General features: G+C 41.1%; 1 protein-coding gene across 1 annotated transcript; it reads left to right on the top strand.

Annotated features, from left to right (window-relative positions):
* The first annotated feature begins 458 nt into the window (after positions 1-458).
* Positions 459-2096, top strand: LOC147890843 (RING-H2 finger protein ATL3-like). Its single transcript, XM_087389495.1, has one exon. It carries the CDS (start codon positions 650-652, stop codon positions 1715-1717), a length of 1068 nt encoding a protein of 355 aa, XP_087245621.1. The 5' UTR covers positions 459-649; the 3' UTR covers positions 1718-2096.
* The last annotated feature ends 10077 nt before the right edge of the window (positions 2097-12173 follow it).

Genomic DNA, 12173 nt, shown 5'->3' on the forward strand with positions numbered 1-12173 from the left:
ATCGTCGACCCTCAACTGAATAAGCAAATAGCCAGCCAAGATGAGCTATCAATTGATTGAACCACCAAGGGTGGTAGAGCAGTTGGCTCGAACTGAAGATGGGTGTAGCCCCACAAGTGTTCTGAGAGCGAAAAGGCAAAAAAATATGATTTGCTCAAACGAGAGGTAGTCCCCAAATCAAAAGGGACACCACGAGGATTGCTAGAGCAATTGGGTCAAAGATAATCCGATTAAAGAATTCAAGTTGGCTCAAAGATATAATCGGATTAACGAATGGCAGGAGAGGGAAGAAAAAAGTGCAATGGAAATGAAGGTGGGAAAGATAGAGTGGGAAGCCATTCCAGGGGAAGAGATGATGTGGCAAGAGGAATGGATGACACGTAAGGAGGGAGGGAGAATGGGGGATAGAAAGGGTCATCTTCTATCTGGCTTCTCTCTCAAACACTCAAACACACAGACTTCTGTAGAGCCTGTCAAGCGAGGGAGGCTCCGCCATAGCCAAGCGCTCTCCGCCCTAGCCAACCTTCATCTTCTCCATTCCCCAAATTTGCACTCCATCCATGGCTTCCTCTCCCCATACTTCATCCCCTCGCCTGCTTCCTTGATTGTCTCCTTCCCTCCCTTCTCTTCTCCCTTCCCACTTCTCGCCATGTCCTCCAACTCCTCCTCCGTCAGCCCCAGCTTCCTCCAAACCAACGGCGCCCAGTATAGCCTCAATGGTAAGATCATCATCGCTGCCCTCGTCGTCCTCTTCTTGGTCGTCGTTTTCATCCTCGCCCTCCACATCTATGCCAAATGGTTCTGGCGGCGCGCCAGCCGTAGGCAGGCCTTGTTGAGACGGCGTCAAGGAATGGATTTCCAGGTCCAGGAGCCGATCACTGTCGGCCTGGAGAAGGCGATTGTGGAGACTCTGCCCACCTTCGTCTACAAGATGTCTCTGTCTTTGAAGGATGGTTTGGAGTGCGCGGTCTGCTTGTCCGAGTTCCAAGAGGATGAGAAATGCCGATTGTTGCCGAAATGCAACCATAGCTTCCACACAGAGTGCATTGATATGTGGTTTCTGTCGCACACCACATGCCCTCTCTGTCGGACGAGCGCAGAGCTCCATGGCGGTGCGCAAGTGCAAGATTCGTTTGCAGAGAGCTCCTCTACGTTTCTCCTTCGCCAGCCAACTCGTCAAGCTTCGGATGAGCTCCAGCAGAACGAAGGCACCTCGCAGTCATCCAGTGGAGTGGAAGAGACCAATCCTGCCGCAGCTGAGGCATCTCAAGACGCTGAACAATCTCTTCCGTCGCCTGGGTGGAGGTGGAGAAGGTCGACTTCCGACAGGTACCCTCACAACCAGGGCGTGCAGTTCCCAACTAATGTTCTCTTCTGGGGTGATCATTCTCGCGTGAGTTCTCGTGTCAACTCCCCGCGCTTGGAACACGGGCAGCGAGGGGGAAGGTCTCTCCCTCACATCGTCATTGAAATCCCGAGAAGGCAACACAATTTCGTCGTCCCTCGATCCTCTTCCATAGCGTCTTCGTTGTGCTCCTCCACAGAAGACCAGTCCGTGCCTTCTACGACCGGACAGCAACCATCCAAGTCGCCAGGGACCCGTCTCAATGCCATCAAGAGGCTCCTCAGCAGGGAGAGGAAAGTGTTTCCTACAGAGCAGGATGCGAGCAACTCTGGAGCTCAGAGCGGAGCTACAGTCTCGAGCACGAGCACTTAGATGTGTTTAAGGTGATCTTTGTAGTTCAAATCTCTTCGTGGAGGTGTAAGCAATCCTCTCAGCAAGGTGTGGAGTGGATTGTCTCGTCGATCGAAAATCTCCTCACGGTGCAATAGCTTAAACCAATCACAACTCTGAGGATTTCTGTTTCGGGTTCACTGGCTTCTTGACGTGCTTCCAGTCTACCGCTAAACACGCTGTGTATTTCTTCCACCAAAGAAGTTCCGTGTGTTCTCTTGGATTGTGAAGATACGAACAATCACGTTCTTCTCTGCCTCCATTACTGTCTCTCTGCAAGATTCGATCATCAAGAACTGGCTTTCTTGCCATGGAATCCTCACGGCACAAAGATGGTCGACGCAATCTTATTCCGAGAGGTATCAATAGAATGTATTGCTATATTCAACTATTCTTCTGTAGTTTGAGAACTTGAAGTTCTTTTGCGTATAAGTTACGTCGATGCTGTGTAGTTGGAATAAGTATCATCGTTTTGATCTTAATCCGTTACTTTCGGGAGGCAGTTAGAGTTCCCACTGCACAGTGGAGGTGCACGTTGGGCACGATGCGGGCAAGGGCAAGATGCGCTTTCTCTCTCTCTCTCTCGCTCTCTGTCGTTTCTTTTATCGAAGCTGTTTGATTGCGTGCGCAATAAGGATGACCAGTGGAAGTGTCATTGTAGCAAGTCTCCAAAATCCTCTTCCGAAAAATGAACGAATAAACAATATACACACTTTTTTTTAGTGAAAATAAACAATATACACACATTCACACACATTTTTTTGGGTGGAATCTCTCTCTCTCACACACACACATATATATATATCGGACTATGCCTCTGCTCCCTATGTTTTAGATATGTTTTAGATATGCCTCTGCTCCCTATGTTTTTGATTGCGTGCGCAATAAGGATGACCAGTGGAAGTGTCATTGTAGCAAGTCTCCAAAATCCTCTTCCGAAAAATGAACGAATAAACAATATACACACTTTTTTTTAGTGAAAATAAACAATATACACACATTCACACACATTTTTTTGGGTGGAATCTCTCTCTCTCACACACACACATATATATATATATCGGACTATGCCTCTACTCCCTATGTTTTAGATATGTCTCCAAGCTAAAAGATTCCAAGGTGGGGGGACATTCATATAAATGGAGGAGTCACAAAGACAGAGAGAAAGGGAGAGAGAGAGGGGGGGGGAGGAGGGGGGACTTAGAGGAGTTCAATGAGAGATAGAGAACATGCACAATCAAAAAGTCTTCAAGCATCAACCTTCGCAAAATCTAGAGCTTTCCCTTTGTCATCCCCATCACATTCTAAAGAACCATGGCTGACAAACATCTTACATTAACAACATGAACCATGGTCGATAAATATCTTACACTAAAAACATTTCTTGAAGTCGTAGTTTTCTAGAAGGAAATTTAAAAAAGTTTCTACACTCTTGAATCTTCCATGCTTTCTTGAACTTAGCTACATCAATTAGCATTATTATTTTAATATAAAATAGGTGATGACAATATCGATGCTCCAAACTTTCCAAAGAAATAATAATTACCACATATATGCTCCTAGCCACTATGGTTTGGTTTATTGGGAGCATCAATGCTCTTAAGGGGCAACTAGAAACATAATTGAGGGAAAGAGAGATAGAAAGAGCCTTTACAATGCCATTCTTGATAAAGTAGAATAAAGGCTTATGTAAAAGACAAGAACACTTGTAAATATAATTTTAATCATTGCCTAAGCACTATGCTCTAGAGGGTAATGTCAAAAGGGTATTTGATGTATAAGGGGACTAAGAGGAGAGGATGAAGCTTTACTTATATTTGGAGTGGTTTCAAAAGCTCGAGTTTGAAGTGCAAAGCTCTATCTTTAAAGGGGTTTGGCTTTTTAAAGCCCTAGATACATGCCACATCGACATTCACTCACTCAAACATACATGCAAGTGCACATGCACATGCACACGTTCATGCCTGAACTTTGTCACGCATGTATGTTAATCTACTTAGAACTTGGCCAAAGGCTATCTAGTTTCTACATATTTAACTAGCATGTGTCAATTCATATCTTTCTTTTTTAATGCCGATTATTTTAAGGGGTTGGTCAGGCTCGAGAGAAAGATACTCATACAACACTTGGTCGATTGAAAATGGCCTTACCACCCTTGATCTACACTGTAAGCAATGAACATAGAGCTCACTATCGCATACTCTAAGACTAGACTTGGAGGCACACTCTGACTACTAATATAGCTAACTACAGGATCCTTCCCACCCAACAGCCAACCCAGGTCTCTTAGGAGGCCCTTAATTGTGAGATTACAACACTCTCTAAACCCTACTACAACTAAAGCATGAAAAATGGCTTAGTTTTGGGCATGCTAGATGGCTAATAGAACCATCGCTTTGATGTATATCCAGCACATAGCTAGAGTTTAGGGTAACCCCGCAACCTCCCCCAACAAGACCAACCTCCACGTAGCACATATATGGAATTTTGCCATGAGTCCGGATTTCTTCTTGACACATTTCTAGACTTCCTGAGAGATTGCACAGTGAAGCATGAGATGATGCCGTACTTCCATTGATTGATTGTAGGCACATCGGCGAAATAGGAAGATGTTTGGCAAGCTTACCCTTAATTGGGAGCCATTGGAGGGCCACTTTTCACATTAGGAACTTCGCCTTGCCTACAATGCCATTCTTCTAGATCCCTCAGAAGTTGTGAGATCAGCGAACCTAACCCCTTCTGATATTCCACTTCCTATTAAGCAATAGAACCAATCCTGGATCAAGCCTCGATATGCCACTTCCTATTAAGCAATAGAACCAATTCTGATATTCCACTTCCTGGATCAAGCCTCGATATGCTATCTCAACTGAGATTCTACTAAGGGGGTTTTGAACAACCGCCACTGGTTGGACTAAACAGTGTTCGTTGGCCACGAGGAACACATTCCATCACGATGTGTAGCAAATCCAGCTCCCCATCCGACATTGTATCACTCCTCATATTCTCTATTGAGAGCCAATCCACTACTCTAGGGTTCCATACATCTGCCCAAGTTCTGATACCCTTCCGAAGCATGCTCGAAGCTTTGGCCACATCATGAGAATAAAAAGGATATTTCTTGAATCATGCCCCTTCTAGGACACAGACATCCAAAACATTCCTTCCACGCTGAGACCATACCCGCCACTACCAATCCAAAGCCAATGATGTGTAAGCGAAAGCCTGAGCACAAGCAATTGTACCACGAGAGCCTTGGCCATGAACCTACATCTTTCCCCTTACCATTCAATATGAATTCTTTCAGCAAGATTACCCAGGGGGATTACCCCTTTACCATTCAATATGAATTCTTTTAGCAGGATTACCTAGGGGGATCACCCCCAAAAATCCAAGGAAGCCACTTACAGAGATGAGGGACTAGCTGTGCAACCGAATGTCTACCAATCCCAAGCCCCCTTGAAGTTTTGGGATCTTTAACAGTTCCTAGGGAATGTAATGCCTTTCTCTCTTGTTTCCCTCCTCTTGCCATAGAAATGAATGCGTTAATCTTTCACTTTCGATCCAATGGCATTTAGAAAAGTTCTAGATGGTAGAGACATAAGTTGTCTCTGTCAAGAGGAAATGTTTTATAATGAGAACCCTGGCATTCCAGCCCAACTGCATTCCATGCCATGCTCTTAATTTGGAAACAATGTTGGCCTTAAATCGATTAAAACATCGTCTCTCCATGATGTCAATTGTGAATGGCACTCCCAGGTATCTCACAACCTCTCCTCTAGGTATGATTTGCACTTGCAACTCTTTAAGCTAGTTGAGGGATGGACCAACATCAAACCTGATCACAAATATTTTTGCCCATCTACATTGGGACCCCAACAAACTGCAAAACCTCTCAAGTATATCAAAGAGGTTGGGTTCTATCCTCCATCGAAAGAGAAACTAGTTCATCTGCAAATAATTGGGTATCCCCTGGAGGCAGCTCAACTCCCTTACTTTGTCTCGACGAGGTACCCTGCTTAATCAAATGTATTAATGGAACAAACCCAATGGCAAACAAAAATGGAGCAGGGGCACCCATAATGAATAGATCTCTTCAATTCATAACATCCTACTGTTGCCCCATTGAGGCGAAGAATAATAGACATGTTCTCGAAGAGAGCGGCTACCATATCTACAAATTTCTTCCCAAACCCTAACTTACTAACCAACTATAGTAGGTAGTCCCATCTTATTTTATCATAAGCTTTGATTTCAAACAGCAACATGTTGTGGGCTGAGTTGCATGGATGAGCCAAAGAGACATTAAGGATATTCCCAAAAATATCCCACCCCTTAACGAATCCACGCTATTTCCAATCAGTTATAGCCATGCATAGCTCTCGAATCCTCAAGGCAAGTGGTTTCGCTATGATTTTATAGGAAGTATTCAACATGGATATTGGACGCCAATTCCCAACCTTTAGATGAACCTACCTTTTCAGGAACAACTTTACGAGCCGAGCCACCAATCACATCCTAGAATTCTATGAAGAATTTGGTAGTTAACCCATTAGGGTCTGGCACTCTATCATCAGCCATTGATATGAATTCATAGCCGGGTGTCAATTCATATCTTTTTGAATATGAGCAAAGGCGTTATACAACAATACGTGTTCCTATGTTACAATTGGTTCCTTGATTTGTTATGGTAACTATATCAACACATAAGCATTATGATTTTACATTTTAGATTTCTTAAGCACAATGTTGTTTCAAATAAAGAGATTTCAAAGTCTTTTGAAACCTAAGAACATAAGCATAACATTGCTTACTAAGTTGTTATTATTTTCTATTTTCTCATTTACTCACAAATTTGCTTATTCTATTAAAAAAATCAAAGTCTAAGATTGGATATATATGAAGGTATACATATAGAGTTTCCTTGCTTTATTTCAAAAAATTTGTTATATGGAAAATGACTCATAGTGGATCAAAAGATCTCATATTCATAGATGTATGTCAAACTACAAGCAAGAGAGCAATGGTGCTCTAGGTCTCCAGTAATTGCTCATCATCATCAAGCTCTTCCTTTGTCTATTCTTCCTCTCCCTACCGAGTCTTGCCTCCTTTGCATGATTTGCAAGCTCTCCTTACTCATCATCATCAAGCTCTTCTTCCATCTATTCTTCCTCTCCCTACCCTTTAGTCTTTAGTCGTAGGATTGAGGCTTTGAAAGGTCTACAAGCTCTCCTTGCTCATCTTGAATCGAAGCTTGGGCTATTAATGTATGAGCTATACTTTGCACCACTTCCTAGTCCACATTGAGCAAATCATTTATTGTGTATATCCTTTGCAAGATGAATGATGCTTGCAAAGGATCCTTCTCCACAACCACACAATGCGTGTTCCTTTAAAGGGCACACAGAGGTGTATTGCTTGTGCAAGCAAAGAAGTCATAAATCTAATTGTCATGCATTATGACTAAATCCAAAAGCTAGTTGATCAAGCATTGTGACCTTTGGAATGGCTCCACAATAGCCTTAGATGAACAGCAACAAATTGTAGTTCTTTATGACTATAGAAAGTCAAAACAATAGTTCATATTCCTATTGATACAATGCAAAACTGTTTTGTATTTCTCAACCAAGGAGAAGTATCCTCATCTCATGGGGCAATGGATCATCCTGTTGTGGCATGTGCTTCAAATTTTCTTCACCCTGTAGGATAGTTCAACACATACTAAGATTATAATGTGACCCACATCTCTAGAAACAACAACTAATCATATAATACCCCCTACTAGCTCTCATCTACTTCCTCCATTAGTTTGTTCATCTATACTTCCCATCTACTTATTCTAACTGCTCTTAATCCCAAAAAATTATTCTATGCATATAAATTTTATGTAAATAGAATGTGATTGAAAAGGCCTTTATTTTCCAGATTTAATTGATTTCTAAGGTGATCGGGTGGCATACACTAAGGTCAAGGACTTCATGCAAAGAGGGGCCTTTAGCTCAAGACTTTCAATACCCACTCACAAGGTCTTACCATTAGGCAGGAAGTTGTAAAAGAAGTAGAGTCTAAGGGTTTTCAATTCTCATTTGGTGAAAGCTTGCTACGATGTATGTACTATTGGCAAAAATGTAGTCCTATATATTAGTACTATTTTAAAAGAACTCGAGTTAATGCATGCACACATTATCATACACACGTGCGAGATAGACTTGAGATACATCAAAAGCAAAAACTTTTCGGCACACGTAGGTTTAGGATTTTGTCAACCACCTCATTCTCACTGTGAGCTCCAGCCACCACATTCTCACAATGAACTCCAACCACCTCATTCTCAGTCTAACCTCCTCACTAGTTCATTATTTCATCAAACACCTCACCACGTCGGGGCCAGTCGGGTTGAACTATTGAAGCTTTCATTTCTTTCGAACAAAGAAGAAGTGCATCTAATCTAGAGACACATTGGCTGGAGGGATTCTAAACCAAAAGGTGATTGTTTGAGTCTCTCTCTCTCTCTCTCTCTCTCTCTCTCTCTCTTCTTCTTCTTCTTCTTCTTTGACTTTTACCTATGCATACGACTTTTGCGAACTGCAAAAGGTGAGTGTTTGAGTCTCTCGCTCTCTCTCTCTCTCTCTCTCTCTCTCTCTCTCTCTCTCCCTCTCTCTCTCTTTCTCTCTCTCTCTCTCTCTCTCTCTCTCTCTCTCTCTCTCTCTCTTCTTCTTCTTCTTCTTCTTTGAAAATTTTCCTTTCCATATGACTTTTATATATGACTGAATAGTAACTCTTTTTGTAAACAGAAGCAAACATGTCTTTAAAGAGGAAAAGGGGAAGGGCAAGGCCCTTTGAACCCTTTCAATTCCAATCAGGGGGAAGCCTGGTGGAAATTTTTCCTTAAAGTTAGGCTAGAAGTCTACCAGGACTGGAGGAGTAAATGCAGAACACTTGGGGCACCCAGGACAAGGCAAGCCAGTGAGGCTATCACATTGGAAGCCTTAAGAAATAATTTTATGAAGAATTATTTCTATATATAAAAGGATATACCAGACTGGCACAGCCATGACTGCTGAGGTGGGCATAGTCATCATGAACAATGAGGTGGGCATTGTATTGGCCTGAGCATATGTTGCATCCATTCATGGCACTGAGGTGGATTGGGAGGACTTTTCTCACAAGCGAGAAAACAATGTGAGAAGTGTTAGTCAGAACAACACCTACATCAAACAAAAGCATGTAGCAGGAACCCCGTTGAAAGGCCTTCCAAAGGAACATCTTGTGAAGACCTGAGTACGACATTGTGCGAGACATTGATTGAGGATCAACAAGTGGTCTTATCTGATTAGAAGATAATGGTGGGTAAGAAGAAACACAAAGTGATGTCAGACTTAGAAATGGCTATTGCACATGAGTTAGAAGCCACAAAACACATCAACTCTATTAAACACGTAGCTGACTAGGTTCATACCAAAACTCAAAAATGCTAGTAGCACCATGCAATATGAACTATTCATGGATTTTGAAAAGTTAGAAGCGAAGCTGAAATGCACAAAAAATATTTTGATTTAGCAAGAATGCATAAGGAATGCACCATGTCTCGATCGTAGAGTAGTTGGACACAAGAGCTGCATTCAACATTCATATGTACACTTGACGGAGTAGCTGGCAAAGCAAAGGTTGCAGGTTTTGATTCCTAGACCAATACAGCATCCAACATGCTCTGCAAGTATTCTAGTGGGTCATTGAAAAGTAAGATAAACTTTTTTCATTGACATAATCTGTGTTTTATCTTAGACCTAGGTCGTTTCAGTAATATGTACTAACCCTTACTAGGCTTAGATTTAATACACACTCTCTTGATGCGGTGTTCGCACCCTGCTTGCACACATACCACATGGTGTGTGTAGCAGTTCATTTTTTTTATCATATCGTGTGCATTTTTCCATCTTGCAAGAAAAGTGTTTCAAAAGATTGGGTGGGTATCATGGGATTCAAAAAGATTGGGTGGTTACCATGAGATTCAAAAAAACTGGTAAGTCTGCTTTGCAACATGTGTGGAAAATTTTCACTTTTTTAAGTAATGTTTACAATATGTGATATAGAAGACTACCAATATAGTACTTGTTAGCATAAAAAGCACTCTATTATAAAGCTTAAACTATGTTGGCATTATAGGCTAATTATATCATTTACTACTATATATGATGATTGAATTCAGTAGCCTTGTGGTGATTGTACTAGTTTTAGTACTATGTATACTAATGGTGATGCGTTAGATCTAAATTTGGCACCAATATAGTATTATATATACTAATGGTGACGTGTTCGATCTAAATTTGGCACTATTATAGTACTAATATAACACTATTCCTGTATTAATATAGTAGACTATAATGCCTACTAATATACTACTAATACAGTACTAGTACAGTACTGACATAGCACTATTTGTTTTTATTCTAGTACTAATATATTAGAGCACTAATATACTACTCATATAGTACTATATATTAGTATTAATATAGTACTATCTCTTTCTATTCAAATACTAATATATTAAAGCACTAATATAGTATTGATATAGTACTAATATTAGCATTAATATCGTACCATCTATTTCATACAGTACTAATATAACACTATTCCAATATTAATATAGTGATATGTTAATTATAGTACTAACATAGCACTATTTGTTTCTATTCCAATACTAATATATTAGAGCACTAATGGGCCCCAACTTAGCATTGTAGAGCAACACGAGCATACCCTTCTTCAAATGCTTAGGCACAATATGTCTATCGTGCCAAGCCTTCCTTCTGTACTGTGTTACCAACTATAACCAAGCATCTTGGAGATGTAACTCATCCAAGTTGCTTAGCTAATGCAACCTCCCCTTGATTGCTAAGTGCTGCTCGGTAGCAATTCAAAGACTCAAAATAATAAATTCTAAGGGAAAAACTACCTCTTAGCCAAAGGCCATACGAAAGGGTGTAAGATTGGTATTACCTTGTAAGCAGTTCTATAAGCCCATAAAGCAAAGTGTAGCTTTGTATCCCACTCACCCTTACTTGATTGTGCTATCTCAGTGAGGATAAGTTGTAATGTCTTATTAGTTGACTCAGCTTCACCATTGCCACAGGAATAGTAAGTAGTGGAGACTGTATGCATGATTTTGAATTCTTGTTTGAGTGACTACATCACATCATTGAGGAAATGTGTTCCTTGATCACTAACAAGTTGCAAAAAGGGCATCCATACCTGCATATGATATTTTCAAAGATAAACTTAGCAGTATTTTGAGCCGAGTTGCCTTGGAGTGCCTTAGCTTCTACCCACTTAGTAGCACGGTCAATGGCAACATTGATATATTTATTTTGAGTAAGCCTGGTTGGTTTAAAAGGACCAACAAAGTCCAAACAATAGTGCTAAAAATCCTCTCATGGCCTGGTGGGTTGCAAGGGCACAAACATTACATTGCATGCATTTAATCTAAGTATCCTAAATAAGGTTTCCCATTACAAACCTTCTTGTAAATATTTGTGAGCAGTTAACTCCCCTTGGAAATGTCCTTTTGATGGACCCGAGTGAGCTTCTTGCAATATGATAGCTCGCTCCTGTGGCAAAAACCAACAATAAAGAGCCCCATCCACACATTGATAATATAGTTGCCCACCGATCAAAGTGTATTTCCAAGCCTTTAAAGCTAGTTGCCTATGTTTTCTCAAGGCATGGTTTTAGGAAATCTTCCTTTAGATAAGTAATCCATCAACTCAGCATATTCATTCTCATAATGATCTATTGCAAACAATTTAGCATCTGGGAATTCCGTATTAACTCCTTGTGTATCCTCGGGTGGCAATAACCTGGACAAATAATCAGCTCCTACATGGCTTTTGCCCAGCTTATGAATGATTTTGAAATTGAATTCTTGCAGCATAAGCATTCAATGAACAAGCCATCCTTGAATGACAGTCTTATTAATAAGATAAAGCAAGGCTTGGTGATTCACATAAAACACGAAAGGATTACAGAGTAAATAGTGGCTTAGTTTTTGCACACTAAATACCATTCCCAAAGCTTCTCACTCAGTAGTCCTATAACTTGACTCAGTAGGTGTTAGTAATCAGCTAGCATAATATATGAGATAGTCCAGCCGACCATCCGATTGAACCAGAATAACACCTAAAGCATAGCCGGAAGCATCCACATGTACATTGAAGATGGCATCCCACTTTGGTTGCTTGAGAATTGGAGTAGGCATTGCTTGGTTCTTCAAATCAGTAGAAACTATAGTTAACTCAACATTCCATTCAAACTTAGCATCTTGTGGCCTGGTGGTAACTCCCACGAGTAGCAAAGGATATGGCACAGACACTAGCCTACTTGAGAGAGGCAGGCACGTAGATGGTAGAGATTGATGCTATGATCTCGGACTCCTGGTGGG

The sequence above is a fragment of the Dipteris shenzhenensis genome, chromosome 18 (genome assembly GCF_047967505.1).
Source record: "Dipteris shenzhenensis isolate YYH24624 ecotype China chromosome 18, Dip_SZ_1.0, whole genome shotgun sequence".
Classification (NCBI taxonomy): Eukaryota; Viridiplantae; Streptophyta; class Polypodiopsida; order Gleicheniales; family Dipteridaceae; genus Dipteris; species Dipteris shenzhenensis.